The 16,007-nt window shown below is 44.1% G+C and overlaps 1 protein-coding gene across 1 annotated transcript; it reads left to right on the top strand.

The window, feature by feature from the left end:
• Positions 1–13,014: 13,014 nt before the first annotated feature.
• On the top strand, positions 13,015–14,133 carry ACTBL2 (actin beta like 2). The gene is given in 7 exon segments (XM_074953959.1): positions 13,015–13,143; positions 13,146–13,236; positions 13,239–13,346; positions 13,349–13,436; positions 13,438–13,587; positions 13,589–14,047; positions 14,049–14,133. Coding segments are annotated over 7 exon segments (1,110 nt in total).
• The last annotated feature ends 1,874 nt before the right edge of the window (positions 14,134–16,007 follow it).

Raw genomic sequence — 16,007 nt, 5'->3', positions numbered from 1 at the left:
TGATTTTTCCAGGGACTGAGGTGAGGCTGACTGGCTTGTAGTTCCCCAGATCCTCCTCCTTCCCTTTTTTAAAGATGGTCACTACATTAGCCTTTTTCCAGTCATCCAGGACCTCCCCAGATCACCATAAGTTTTCAAAGATAGTGGCCAATGGTCCTGAGTCTGCAGTTATGGCTACAGAATGACCTGAAGATGGGAAAAGACTGTTTTCCCCTCCACCTTCTGCCACACACACGGGATTTGCTCTTTTGGATCCAGGATTTGGACCTGCAAAGACAACCCTTCCTTCAGAATGTGAAATCTACACAGAGAGAAAGCACACAGAACTGCATTTTGTAGCCCACACAAACCACTCCACAGAAGACCACCAGCACTTCACAGGCTTCGGTTTCCTAGTCAGAGAATTTCTACCCTACTTCCAACCAAATAAAGGCAGTCATCAAAAACAAGAGAACTGACACAAACGTGCATTAACTTTTTCTTCATAGAGATGATACTTACCAAGGTTGCTAGAGGGAGTTCCCTATTCTGCATGGCCAGCATTAGTCTGGCTCACCTACAAGTCACTGGAAAATAGAAGACACTGACTCTTTCACAGCACAGAAGAGCACAGGTTACCTGCTAGTTTGGGAAATATTTATTAGGATGCAGACTTGCTGTGGTGCCTTGAGCAAATCACTTAACCACTCTGTGCCTGTTTACTATCTGTAAAATGGAGATAATTAAACTTATCTATCTCATAGGGATGTGTTGAAGATTCATTAGTTAATGTCTGGACAGCACTTTGAAGATTAAAATCTTTAGATAGGTGCTTATTGACTCAAATATTATGAGTAAGAATTTCTAGCAGTATTACTGTAATATATGTATAAAAAAAGCTTGTCTGCATTTTGTGATGCTTTTTTTTAAAAAAAAGCATTTCTTTCTAAAGCCAGAGACCAGCTATGCGTAGAAGGTCCTGCTAGTGTGTTTTATATAATTTATTTTTGCTCATTGCAAGGAGATACCTAAAAGGGGATATGAAGGTGTTACCTGTCAGCTCTGTGTTCTTAGGGAATCAGGGCGCAGCACCCAGCCTATCTGACTCACGAAGGACCTTCCAACCCACCCACCCCCCACCCGCCCCAGCCTCTGCTTGAGCCAAAACTGATCAGAAGAAAGTCTTACAAAAAGCAATGAAAAAGACAGTGGGAGACACACCTAAACCCCTAGGATAAGGGTGACAGGATTAAGGAAACTCCCCTAGCCTCATTTGCATTGAAGATGGGACAGGGAGGTATCTCTATGAGCATACAGAATGGAGAACAGAGATTCCAAGGCAAGAACCGCATGGAATTCTGGGACCAGAAAAGTAGGGAAGCACTGCATCATGGGAGATCTCTGCTCCAGATGTTAATGAACCCACCCCTGCACACACCCAGCTCAGTAGTTATTAAACCAATTCTAGTAATAAATCCTTTATTGGTATCCAAAATAGTGAAGCTCCATAATTGTGAGCTCCCTCCAAGGACCACCACCCATAACCAGGAATGATCAGTTCCTATTGTCTAGCCTGAACAAAACAACTTTGGTATACTTCCTTGAGTCATCAATTTACACATAAACAAATCTAGTGTTCTCCCTTGTACCATCGTTCTTTCCCTACAAAAACCCCTACCCATACTCAAGTAAGTGTTCTCATGCCTGGATCCAAAATCTGCATCAGTTCCACTGGGATTTCATTTTCTCCTGACTGATCGTGCCTGTCTCCAGCACTCTGAACCCTCAGCTACCACCACCACCTGGGAACCCCGATCGATTCAAGCTTCATGGAGTGGTGAGAACCCAGCTCTCTCTCTAGGTATAGACTTCTGACCCTGACTTGCGTGATCAGGTATAGTTTTCTAAACCTGACTTTTTATAATCAAATTTAAGTTAGATTTAATATTATAACAGTTTTGTTTGTTTGGCTCCCATATAGTTATTACCTGGCAATAAATAACATTCATGATTAAGCTGGTTGCCTCTCTTCCGCCCCCCCACGTGGGCGTTTTTTGGCTTCCTCATTTGCTTTGCAGCAACACTCCTCGTACCTAAGCTAAAGGTCCCTGCAGCACCCAAAAATCCTGTGGTGTTTGCTCAACAAGTGGGTTACGACCAGAACAAGTGTAACATGAAAGTGGGGATAGGGACGTGCTGAAACCTGGGACATATGAGGGTGACAGATTGAAAGCGCTACTCGGCTCGGCCTGCCCAGGCAGTGGTGTGGTGTGGTGCCCATGGCATATGAGGGTGACAACTTGGAAACGCTGCTTGACCCAGCCTGCTGAGTCCAGGGACAAATAAGGGGTCAGCTTGGGAGTGCAGATTAACCTGGTCCTCTCAGACACACTCTGTTAATGTGTGTGTGTTTGTCTGATTCTGGGGCTGGAAGAACCCAGCCCTGGGGAACCTAGGTCCTGCAGGATAGCTCCATTAGGAGGGAATTTGCAGCAGGGAGAAGCAGAGCTTGGTATGAGGACACAAGTGACAAGCAGTACATTGATAGAATTACAGAGTAACCCTAATAGATGAGCATACCCCAAAGTAATGGGCAAAGCTGGTAACAAAGTGGGGGCAGGGGAGGGGAGTATGGATGTATTTGAATTAATCAGCAACAAAAGGCTGCTCTAAGTTGCATCTGGGAGAACAGCTGGGGAAAACACACTGGTGGCATAAAGCCATCTACATTTCCCACCACCAGTACAGTTCTGAGCAGTTTGGCCAGGCTACCAGATAGATGTTCTTATGTCTTGTAATAATTTTATGTTCATTTTTATTAATCCCTTAGTGCCAGGTAGTGATTAGTTTAGGGGAGAGGAGTTCTGACCTGCATTCCCTACTCGGCCATTGAGCTTCTGTGGCCTCTGTGCCTCAGTTCACTCACACTTAAAAGTGACTTACCTAGTTCTTTCTACCACTGTTAGGAAAATGAATTAATGTGCATCTGTAAAGGCCTTCAGATGCAAGGTGACATCAGTGCAGGAATTATGAATGACACAGAAGAAACTAAAGGTATTAAACCAGTCACATAAAAAAAAATATTGTAAACCAGACATAGCAAGTCTGTGTGCAAGTACTAGACAGTAACTTTTGATCATGTACTCACTGTACTGGCTTTTTTCCTGCCAGCTACTACCAAAGGGGGAGTGCTTGTGCCATCTGGTGGATACTAGCAATCGCATGGACTATGACCTCTACTTTTACTGGGACTGAAAACAACGGCTTGTGTTACAGATAAATTATTCTTTAACATTCCACGTGTTACACATACGCTAGATCTCTTAGTGTTTATATTTGCATTAGTCAGCCTTTTGGAGTTGTAGAGTCACATGGTCCATTCGAGGAACTGTATACAAACAAAGTCAGAGTGATGTTCTGACATTATAGTGCAAATTTGCGTCAACATAAATTTGCCTAGTTGCAACACAACACAACTGCTGCACCCCCACCCCCTTCCCACACATCCTCTCCTGCCCCCAAACTCCCTCTCAGAGCCTGCACCCCTCACCCCCACCCCTTGCCCCAGCCCAGAGCCTACACCCAAACTCCATCCCAGAGCCTGCACCCCTCACCCCCTCCTGCATCCCCACCCGCTGCCCCAGCCTGGAGCCTGCACCCAGCAACCAAACTCCATCCCAGAGCCTGCACCCCAGACCCCCTCCCCCACACAAACTCCCTCCCAGAGCCCAACCTCTCACCTCTTCTGCACCCAAACTCCCCCCGCCCCCAGAGCCTGCTCCCCAATCCCCTGCCCCAGCCCAGGGCCTGCACCCCAGACCTCCTCACCCCACCCAAACTCCCTCCCAGAGCCTTGGGCAGGTGGGGCATGGAATTGTGGGGCAGGGGGGAGGCAGGTTCTGGGCACCACCAAAATTTCTACAAACCTGCCACCCCAGCTTGCAGGGATATGAGGGAATTACAGTAGATCTGTGGGTTTGCACTGCACTGAATTATTAGAGATTACTCTTCTGATCAGCCCTCTGCCTAAGAACAGGCAGTGTGAGTGAAAATGTGAAATGCCGATCAAATTGCTGGAGTGCAAGAGAGCTGCATGTGGATCTAGAATCACAGATTAAACACCACTGGTGCTGAAACACCACAGATGTTGAAAATGTTGTCCATATATATTTTACACACAATGTATGAAAGAGCTGTGACTCCAGATTATGCCCCTTTCTAATGTGCCATAAAATGCACAACCCCCACCTTTTTCTGACCTAAAATGCCTCATGCTTACAGCCATAATTTGCTGTCACATACAACGGAGTCAAACAGGAGTAACTCTACTGAGACTGGGGCTCAGAGCCAGAGGAACAAAACTTTTTAGAAGTGTGTAAAAAGACACAGAGTGAGCACAAAGGTTGGGACTATTTAATTTAGACAAGAGACAAATGAGAGAGAGAGCATGATAGACAGATACAAAATAGCAAATGGAGTAGAGCGGGTAAATCCTACCCAGCCTCCTGTAATACACTGATTTCAATAGGGCTTCACATGGGCACAGGATTCCTACCCATGGAGCAGCCTGCAGGATCGGGGCACAGAGGGCTTTTAGGACTCATATGGTGCTTAAGGCTCATTCTGGCCCTCTACACATGGGTAAATTCCACTGTTAGTGAGGGAGTGGAGAGGATCATGGCTCTCACCCAGCAAGTCACTGCCAAACTGACTTGTGTCCAAGACTACTCCCCATCTCATAAACTGCCTTGACATAAATGTCATGGCTCTTGCGTGAATATAATAGTTTCTAAGCTATTTTAGTCAAACTTTCCCGGTGAGTGTATCACACAGCACTTGGTATCAGAAGAAGCCACTGGTGAAGAAGAGCCTGAAGTATGAACACCATAGGCCAGGTTCTGAAAGTTCACCAATGTTCAAATGTTGAATCAACCCCCTCTACATTGTGTGGGCCGCATCACTGCTCTCAACAACCATCTAGCTCTTAATCTATCGAGCCCCAGCTATGGGGTCCTAATCAAAAAGTTAGATGATGTGAAGTAATGGTCCCTATAATCCTAATGTTATTCTTGGAGGCACTGTGAGCATTCGTTAACACTGAAAACGTTCTATGTAAATGCTAAGCATTATTACTGATACTATTGACATTGTCCTGTTTACATTTGTCCCATAATAAGTGTATGGGAGAGATGGCAAAGAACACAGGACCGAGTTCTATGCAGGAGGTGGCTAGATGACTCTAGTCCATGCAGTGCCCGAATTTAATTATAATGTGGTATAAACACCCACCAAGACTGCACTGAGATTATCCAACTCCTTCTCAATTGGTGTCTTAAGTCACATTTGAACTCTGTCCTCCCTTTTCTGGAAATCAGTGCAGTAGGTAACCTACTATCTAGCCCTAACCCACCGCCTAGCAAGAATGATCACTTTGAAAAGCAGGGATTCTATCCAGCATTATTACATATTTCTGTTTACTAAAAACTCCGGAGAGCTTTTTAAGTCCTATTTTACTGAGCCTGATTAGGCACTTTATTTCTAGTTTACTCCAGTGAGTGTGTAAATTCTCTCAGGTAACTATGCTATTTTGAATGTTAACTGAACAGTTACGCTGCATTTCCTATTTCATATATACCCACTAAGCAAATAAAAGCAGCTCAGAGCGCACATAAAAAAAAAAAAAAAAATCTATGACTGGACTGATACCAATGAATTCTCCTGCACTGTAATGAAATGGGAATGGATTGCTCAGCAAGGTATCATCTGTTGGTAGTTACTTGGTGGGGGGGGGGGATTATGCAAATGAAATTAGGGTGTTTTCAGGAGTCTGCTGCTCTGGAGGAGAGCAAGTTAAACTATTCCACCTTGATTGGCTTGTGGTTAGCAAAGCCTTAAGGGGAGGGAAAGGAAATTCAATGATTCAAGCTTTTTGGCCAAGCTGTTTTTCCAACAGCCAGCACAGCTTAAAAATTTAGAAATAGGGGATGACATCAATCTTTTCTGCGGGGGAGTTTCTTCCACCTGCTGTAAGGTGTAGCATTTGAAGGTCTACATTAGGACCATGTGTCTACACGGGATGCATAAACTATATTTTTATATTTCAAAAAATATATTTCTAAAAAAGGTGTGTACTGTTCTGGCGTGCCCCTTTGCAGCCTGGGGTGGCACTGCGTGAGGCCCAATTTAATTTCTCTCAAATAGTATGTCCATAAGTCAACTTTAAAGGCAAGGAGATGCCAAAAACAAGCTAACAAAATAGCATAATCCCAGAGACTTTATTTAAGGGAAGAAGCAATTGTAACCACAGTTCATAAGACCCTCACCTCAGGACCTTGGTTCAGAGCTCCCAAACTTAAAGTCCTCAAAACAAAATCATTGATGCTAGTCTCTGGGAGCCTTAGAGAGAAACCACCACCCATAGCAGCCTGCATAGCATCTCTCTTCTACAACTCACTCTTCAGCAATAGTCTCTCACTGGCTGGACTTGGAGCATCCTTTTCAGTACCCTACCCAATCATCTATCAGGCTTTTAATTCTCCCTAGGTAGGTCTACTAACCCCAAACATGCGTTCCCGTCTTGGCTGCATCTGACTAGTGAACAGGCTGGCTGGCCCCAGTTCCTTAGAGGGCAGGCCATCTTGTTACAATATTGCATCTATTAAGAGAATGTGCTAACAAGACATTTTAAATATTACAAAATTGACCAATCTTCCTAATTTTAACATATATAGTATAATGCAATATAATATAGTATAGGGTAGCAAGGCCCAATAGACAGAGCACTGGACTAGGCCTCAGACATCCTGACATCTATTCCAGCTCTTATCATTTATCTACTGTATGAGCTTGGGCAAGTCACTTAGTCTCTCTGTCCCTTTGCCTGTCTCTCTATTTAGATGTAAAGCTCTTTGGGACAAAGACTCTCACTCACAAACACTAGGGCCCTAATCTTGACTGCGGCCTCTAGGCACTGCTGCAACAACAATTACAGACCAAAAATTTTGTTTATGGTTGCCAAGTCAAGCACACAAGAAATAGGAAATGCCAGAATTTAGATTGCCTGTGTAACCTTAATTCAGACCCCTTGGGCATACACATTGTGATACCGTCTTCAATTACATGATATTTTTTCCTCAGAACCCTATGGAGTGCGAGAATGCTCAATGAGGACAGAATCTTCAGAGATTTTTAGCAGCTAAAAATCAAAGTCTTTACTGAGCATGTGCAAACTGATTTTTCATTTACTTATAATTTGGCCAAATCTGGGCAGATTTTCAGAGGGAGGGCAAAAAGCCCCTTGCCAAATTCTGAGTCCTTGCTCCGAAGCCTGCGGGCAACTAAACCTGCTCAGAGGTTTCCAGACTGTTTTAACCTGAGCAAAACAACATTTTCTTTAACCTTGATCTTTGAAGCAACTATCCCACTGTGGCTAAAATCCCCACCCAAAGAAAAAAAAAATGCAGCCCAAGGCCAACACCTGGTATGTAAAATTTCAGACCAAATGATTAAAGTCTGGCAAAGTTATAAGTAACTGAAAACAGAGTCTTATAATAGGAAGTGTCAGGCAAGCTTAATAATAGGGCTGTCTCAGCCCTGCCTCTAGTAAGTACATGACACTATTGCAGCATTAGTGTTCTACACAAGAGAACAGAAAACAACTTTTCCTATTGCCTTACACCATGCATAGCTGTTGAAATCTGTGCTAGTGGGTCTAGTCAGAATCAGCCACTCACACTGGTTCAGGGGTAACAGACTGCAGAAGGTGAAACACAGAATCAGAGCTGCTAGACCTAGAGCTATATATACACACACACACACACACACACAGAGAAGAGCACTTTGCCCCCCTAAGGAGGCTTAGAGAGGGGGTTCACCATGAAAAAGGTTCTCACTCCAGCAGCAATCAGGTAGCAAGGGCTGCCAGTACATCCAGCCAAAGTGGGTTCTCTTCCTTATCCTGTCAGTAGGTATTTCTCTCGCACCTGTCAATGTTCTAATAATCAGATCAGTACTGCCCCTTTTTAAATGCATTTTCTTCCAGCAGAGTTCACTTACCCACTGACATTCAAAGACCTTTGTTTTTGCTGGGCCAGCAATAAAGCAAACATTAACCACTTAAGTTCCAGCCCACTTACTGCTGTGGAATTTGAGGATGTAGGTCAATAGTTCATTGAAGGGATTTAAATATGAAAACTATACCTTATACTCATCCTGTTGTTCTTAGCACATTCTGTATATAAAATCCCAAAGATCTGCATTTCAAAACTTCTTCCTTAAAGCCATACTTTGGCAAATGATAGTATTAAGTGTGGGCTAACTGTGTGGAATTCTCTATAGGGTGGAGCTCCTAATTAAAGGGACTTGTGTTTTGTGGCGTTCTGAATTTACAGAAGGCACGACATTTTCTTCATATGTCAGGGTACTTACTGTCTACATTCTCTCTGCAAGTCTGAAAGGTCTGGCAAATATATATATTTCAAAGGCAAATTGTAGTTAAGCTTTCCTCTACCTTTCATGAACACACTTAAAAAGAAAGAAAGAGGCCTCGTAAGCTACCAGTCAATGCCTGCACAAAGCCCGTTCTTAAGTCAGAAAAGAAGCCAGCCCCAAAAGATGTCCCTAAGAAATTAGCATCCTGAACAGCTGTTGGGCATTTAAAACACAGCTTTTTGGAAAATATAAATTGTCCCTATTCAAAAGCTGAAACAACATGTTCTAACATGTTCTAAGCCAAAGGCTTCCCTTATTAAGAAGACAGCTTTCTTTACGGCAGCTATAAGCTATAGCCTGAACCCATTACGCCTCCTCTTACAGGCCTTTATTTGCCCAAGTCTATTGCATAAAAAAGTTCCTCTCCCCTCATCCCCCTTTTCCACACAATCAGTGTTTGCGGACGAGGTAGAAACATTTTCAGGACCAAAAGCATCCCCCCAGCCTTTAGCTTCCCAGAGAGCACAAATCTACCTACCTCCCTTAATGCTTTAACAGTCCTGCAAAGCTTTAAGCTGTAAAGTAAGAGAAGGATCCACTGTAGTGTTAAGGATTCAGCTGCCACATTGACTTTAATGGGAACAGAATCTAGCTCTCATTAGGTTCCTTATGGTTAACCTAAGGCATGTAATTACTAAGTACTATGCTAATGCCAAGCATTCAGTTAGTGTCTGTAAATACCTACTCTCCCTAGCTACTGTGGATACATATCACTTACCTTCCTCTATCAGGGCAGATGGGTGTCCTTACTTCCTAAACCCTTTTGTGCAGAGAGAAGAGCAAGTGATTGCAATTCAGAGGGAAAAGAAAAGGAGTACTTGTGGCACCTTACAGACTAACCAATTTATTTGAGCATAAGCTTTCGTGAGCTACAGCTCACTTCATCGGATGCATACTGTGGAAAGTGTAGAAGATCTTTTTATACACATAAAGCATGAAAAAATACCTCCTCCCACCCCACTCTCCTGCTGGTAATAGCTTATCTAAAGTGATCACTCTCCTTACAATGTGTATGATAATCAAGTTGGGCCATTTCCAGCACAAATCCAGGTTTTCTCACCCCCCACCCCCACCCCCACACACACATAAACCCACTCTCCTGCTGGTAATAGCTTATCTAAAGTGACCACTCTCCTTACAATGTGTATGATAATCAAGGTGGGCCATTTCCAGCACAAATCCAGGGTTTAACAAGAACGTCTGAGGAGGGGATGGGGTAGGAAAAAACGAGGGGAAATAGGTTACCTTGCATAATGACTTAGCCACTCCCAGTCTCTATTTAAGCCTAAATTAATAGTATCCAATTTGCAAATGAATTCCAATTCAACAGTTTCTCGCTGGAGTCTGTTTTTGAAGTTTTTTCGTTGAAGGATAGTCACTTTGAGATCAGAAATCAAGTGACCAGAGAGATTGAAGTGTTCTCCGACTGGTTTATGAATGTTATAATTCTTGACATCTGATTTGTGTCCATTTATTCTTTTATGTAGAGACTGTCCAGTTTGACCAATGTACATGGCAGAGGGGCATTGCTGGCACATGATGGCATATATCACATTGGTGGATGTGCAGGTGAATTAGCCTCTGATAGTGTGGCTGATGTTATTAGGCCCTGTGATGGTGTCCCCTGAATAGATATGTGGGCACAGTTAGCAACGGGCTTTGTTGCAAGGATAGGTTCCTGGGTTAGTGGTTCTGTTGTGTGGTATGTGGTTGCTGGTGAGTATTTGCTTCAGGTTGGGGGGCTGTCTGTAGGCAAGGACTGGCCTGTCTCCCAAGATTTGTGAGAGTGTTGGGTCATCCTTCAGGATAGGTTGTAGATCCTTAATAATGCGTTGGAGGGGTTTGGGGACTGAAGGTGACGGCTAGTGGCGTTCTGTTATTTTCTTTGTTAGGCCTGTCCTGTAGTAGGTGACTTCTGGGAACTCTTCTGGCTCTATCAATCTGTTTCTTCACTTCCGCAGGTGGGTATTGTAGTTGTAAGAATGCTTGATAGAGATCTTGTAGGTGTTTGTCTCTGTCTGAGGGGTTGGAGCAAATGTGGTTGTATCGCAGAGCTTGGCTGTAGACAATGGATCGTGTGGTGTGGTCAGGGTGAAAGCTGGAGGCATGTAGGTAGGAATAGCAGTCAGTAGGTTTCTGGTATAGGGTGGTGTTTATGTGACCATCGTTTATTAGCACTGTAGTGTCCAGGAAGTGGATCTCTTGTGTGGACTGGACCAGGCTGAGGTTGATGGTGGGATGGAAATTGTTGAAATCATGGTGGAATTTTTCAAGGGCTTCTTTTCCATGGGTCCAGATGATGAAGATGTCATCAATATAGCACAAGTAGAGTAGGGGCGTTAGGGGACAAGAGCTGAGGAAGCGTTGTTCTAAGTCAGCCACAAAATGTTGGCATACTGTGGGGCCATGCGGGTACCCATAGCAGTGCCACTGATCTGAAGGTATACATTGTCCCCAAATGTAAAATAGTTATGGGTAAGCACAAAGTTCAGCCACCAGGTTAGCCATGACATTATCGGGGATAGTGTTCTTGACGGCTTGTAGTCCATCTTTGTGTGGAATGTTGGTGTAGAGGGCTTCTACATCCATAGTGGCCAGGATGGTGTTATCAGGAAGATCACCGATGGATTGTAGTTTCCTCAGGAAGTCAGTGGTGTCTCGAAGGTAGCTGGGAGTGCTGGTAGCGTAGGGCCTGAGGAGGGAGTCTACATAGCCAGACAATCCTGCTGTCAGGGTGCCAATGCCTGAGATGATGGGGCGCCCAGGATTTCCAGGTTTATGGATCTTGGGTAGTAGATAGAATATCCCAGGTCAGGGTTCCAGGGGTGTGTCTGTGCGGATTTGATCTTGTGCTTTTTCAGGGAGTTTCTTGAGCAAATGCTGTAGTTTCTTTTGGTAACTCTCAGTGGGATCAGAGGGTAATGGCTTTTAGAAAGTGGTGTTGGAGAGCTGCCGAGCAGCCTCTTGTTCATATTCCGACCTATTCATGATGACAACAGCACCTCCTTTGTCAGCCTTTTTGATTATGATGTCAGGGTTGTGTTTCTGAGGCTGTGGATGGCATTGTGTTCCGCACGGCTGAGGTTATGGGGCAAGTGATGCTGCTTTTCCACAATTTCAGCCCGTGCACATCGGCGGAAGCACTCTATGTAGAAGTCCAGTCTGCTGTTTCGACCTTCAGGAGGAGTCCACCTAGAATCCTTCTTTTTGTAGTGTTGTAGGGAGGTCTCTGTGGATTAGTATGTTGTTCAGAGGTATGTTGGAAATATTCCTTGAGTCGGAGACGTTGAAAATAGGATTCTAGGTCACCACAGAACTGTATCATGTTCGTGGGGGTGGAGGGGAAGAAGGAGAGGCCCCGAGATAGGACAGCTGCTTCCGCTGGGCTGAGAGTATAGTTGGATAGGTTAACAATATTGCTGGGTGGGTTGAGGGAACCATTGCTGTGGCCCCTTGTGGCATGTAGTAGTTTAGAAAGTTTAGCGTCCTTTTTCTTTTGTAGAGAAGCAAAGTGTGTGTTGTAAATGGCTTGTCTAGTTTTAGTAAAGTCCAGCCACGAGGAAATTTGTGTGGCAGGTTGGTTTTTTTATGAGAGTATCCGTTTTTGAGAGCTGATTCTTAATCTTTCCCTGTTTGCTGTAGAGGATGTTGATCAGGTGGTTCCGCAGTTTCTTTGAGAGCGTGTGGCACAAGCTGTCAGCATAGTCTGTGTGGTATGTAGATTGTAATGGATTTTTTACCTTCAGTCCTTTTGGTACGATGTCCATCTGTTTGCATTTGGAAAGGAAGATGATGTCTTTCTGTATCTGTACAAGTTTTTTCATGCAGTTGATAGATTTCCACTCCATACGGCTAAATGCAGTGCCTTGCATAATGACAGGTTTCAGAGTAACAGCCGTGTTAGTCTGTATTCGCAAAAAGAAAAGGAGTACTTGTGGCACCTTAGAGACTAACCAATTTATTTGAGCATAAACTTTCATGAACTACAGCTCACTTCATCGGATGCATACTGTGGAAAGTGTAGAAGATCTTTTTATACACATAAAGCATGAAAAAATACCTCCTCCCACCCCACTCTCCTGCTGGTAATAGCTTATCTAAAGTGATCACTCTCCTTACAATGTGTATGATAATCAAGTTGGGCCATTTCCAGCACAAATCCAGGTTTTCTCACCCCCAACCCCCCCCCACACACACACATAAACCCACTCTCCTGCTGGTAATAGCTTATCTAAAGTGACCACTCTCCTTATAATGTGTATGATAATCAAGGTGGGCCATTTCCAGCACAAATCCAGGGTTTAACAAGAACGTTGGGGGGGGGGGGGGCAGCCTACACAACAGTGAACCAATGGGATGGTGTTTTGCCAAAAGATCCTCCTATTGGGAGATGTGGGGGAGGTTGGTGGGCAGGCTCATGCTGAGACCCAGCTGCCTTTAAATATGACTGAGGCTCATTCCTCTCTTATTACTTCTTCAGCAGCAATGAATATGAAAACATCTTCCTAGTAGTCACTAATCTGCTTCCTCTGTCTGTTAATTGCCATGGCTGATGAAGAGATTGCTGCTCTAGTTGTGGACAATGGCTCTGGTAAGTGCAAGGCTGGGTTTGCTGGGGATGATGCCCCCCATAGTGTGTTCCCCTCCATTGTGGAGTGTCCAAGGCACCAGGGTCACAGGGTGTGATGATGGGGATGGGCCAGAAGGACAGCTATGTTGGGACTGAAGCCCAAAGTAAGTGTGGTATCCTGATGCTGAAGTACCATATTGATATGGCATTGTTACTAACTGGGATGACATGGAGAAGATTTGGCACCACACTTTCTACAATGAGCTGTGGGTGGCCCCGGAGGAGCACCCATTATTGCTTAGTGAGGCTCCCCTAAGGCTAACAGGGAGAAGATGACTCAGATCATGTTTGAGACCTTCAACACACCAGCTACGTATATGGCTATCCAGGCTGTGCTAGGCCTCGGGCCACACCACAGGCATTGCGATGGACTCTGGTGATGGGGTTACCCACACGGTCCCCATCTATGAGGGCTATGCCCTGCCCTATGCTAGTCTCCAGCTAGACCTGGCAGTCAGTCAGATCCTGGCCGATCTCATGAAAATCCTGATCGAGAGGCTACAGCTTCACCACCACAGCTGAGAGGGAGATTGTGCGTGATGTCAAGGAGAAGCTATGCTATGTTGCCTTGGATTTTGAGCAGGAAATGGCCACATCCGCCATCTCCTCTTCACTAGAGAAGAGCTATGAACTACCTGATGGGCAGGTGATCACCTTAAGCAATGAGAGGTTCTGCTGCCCTGAGGCCCTTTGCCTGCCAGCCTTCCTGGGCACGGAATCCTGCAGCATCCATGAGACTCACTTCAACTCTATCGTGAAATGTGATGTGGACATCTGCAAAGACCTGTATGCCAATACGGTGCTGTCCGGGGGCAGCACCATGTACCCAGGCATTGCTGACTGGATGCAGAAAGAGATTGCTTCCCTGGCACCAAGTACTATGAAAATCAAAATCATCGCCCCTCCTGAGGGTAAATACTCTGTCTGGATTGGTGGCTCCATCTTGGCTTCTCTCCACTTTCCAACAAATGTGGATCAGCAAACTGGAGTATGATGAATCTGGGCCATCCGTTGTTCACTGCAAATGTTTTTAAAGGGACTTCCCAGCAGACAACTGCATGAGAAAAATGTATCCACCATATTGAGCTATATTAATTCTCCTCTTTAAGGGCTCTCCTCTTAGAAGGGCTAGTATCCAGTGCTACAAACTCATTTCCTTTATTTCTTTATCAAAGAAAACAGTTTGTTTGCTATTAATTTTTAGAGCAGTGACTAACTGATAGGAAAAGGTTACCTGGTAGAGCTCTTCTTTTGTGAAGCTTGGGTGAATTCTACTATCTTCTTTGCAGTTCAAAGTCCTCCAGTCATGGATCAAAGCTAACATGTAAGGGTCAGAATAACTATTCAGTACTGAATAGTCTCTTACAGGCTGATAACATCTCTAAACAAGCACTTTTTTGTGTCCTAAAACATCTGGGTTTTATAGCTAAATGCCTAAGTGGCAAGATAATGGGTTAATGTTGCATATTTGGAGTTGCTAAACATGGGTTTGCTGTTTTTTATACTTCTAAGCTATAGTTTAGAACACTGATGTTAGTTCTGACAACTAGAACAAACCATTCCCTTAGCAGTGAGACTATCTACTGTAGCAAAAATTTCTAGTTCCTAAACACCATTATACAAAAAAACCTGTAAACTGATTCTCAAATATGCATAATAATAAAAAGGCTAATCTCTAATAAGGTCAAGAACACTTCTTTCAGACTAGAAAGACTAGTGCTTTCTTACAGGACACAAGCAGCTATATAATGGAAGGACTTTTCAATCTTTGAGTGGAGTTTTGCAAGTCCTCCCATAAAGCAAATGCAGCTGGACTCTATTAAATCACTTAACTAGCATATAATGCCTGCTTACTGCATTAAAGTGTAATTCTATCCTTTTAAAGAGCAGAGTTTGAAATGGCTTAGTACATTTTAAAGGACACCCGACAGTTATAAGGGTTTGACCTACTTGAGAACTAGCCCATTCTTCTGCATAGAAACTGTTTAAAGACTAAGCAAAATCTTGGACCTGAAATTTCAGTTCCATTATTGCTGGAATGGTGGGTAGCATCCCTAGCCTGCTGCTCTTCTTTAGGACACACAAGAATTTGCCCTAGCTCTTCTACTGTAGGCAAAAACCTTAATTGATACCCATTCATTTCTGAATTTCTTCCAAATATTAAATATCAGATCCCTAAACTAATTCTCCTTGCTACTTCATAGAGTCTAAAACAATCTATACCTTTCGTAGGTGCAGATCCTTCTCTCCTTTGCTAAGAGACAGCTGGGCTGATGTCCACTATGACTTGCCATCACACTTAAACCAAACAGTTATGGCAACAGAGTGCTGGTAGGTGAGACAGGAGGGTTTCTGCCATGACTTACTAATGTCACTTTAATGTTAAAAAAAAAAAAACAACACACAAACTAAAACTAGCTGCTTGAATGACTTCCCCCTGCTGAGTGGAAACCATTTAGGCAAGAGAGAGCTTATTACATGTGTGTAATTTGAAAAATAAATTGTTCCTTCTGACTGCTCTACTGCAAAACAAATGAATGGGTATTGAAAGAAAATCAAGCAGAAAGATCATGTTCCAGCTTCCCCCCGCCCCCTTAATATTGCTCATATGGTTAAGGGAAGGGTGTTCATTTAGTCCCAGTCATGCAACTATTTCTACAAGATGGACACCAATGCCTGCATGGAGCGCTATTGAAGTCTATGGGGCTGCCAGAGGACTCCCCTCTTTCTCCCCCCCCCCCACCCCCATGGATTCAGTTGTAGTATTGCAATGTTAATAACAAAGCCATGCATATGTTTGTCGTCGGTATTCTAAACCAGTGGTTCGCAAAGCCGGTCCGCCACTTGTTCAGGGAAAGCCCCTGCCGGGCCGGACCAGTTTGTTTACCTGCCGCGTCCGCAGGTTCGG

The sequence above is a fragment of the Natator depressus genome, chromosome 5 (genome assembly GCF_965152275.1).
Source record: "Natator depressus isolate rNatDep1 chromosome 5, rNatDep2.hap1, whole genome shotgun sequence".
Classification (NCBI taxonomy): domain Eukaryota; kingdom Metazoa; phylum Chordata; order Testudines; family Cheloniidae; genus Natator; species Natator depressus.
The sequence above is the reverse complement of the archived record's forward strand: the minus strand, read 5'-3'. Positions and strand labels throughout refer to the sequence as shown.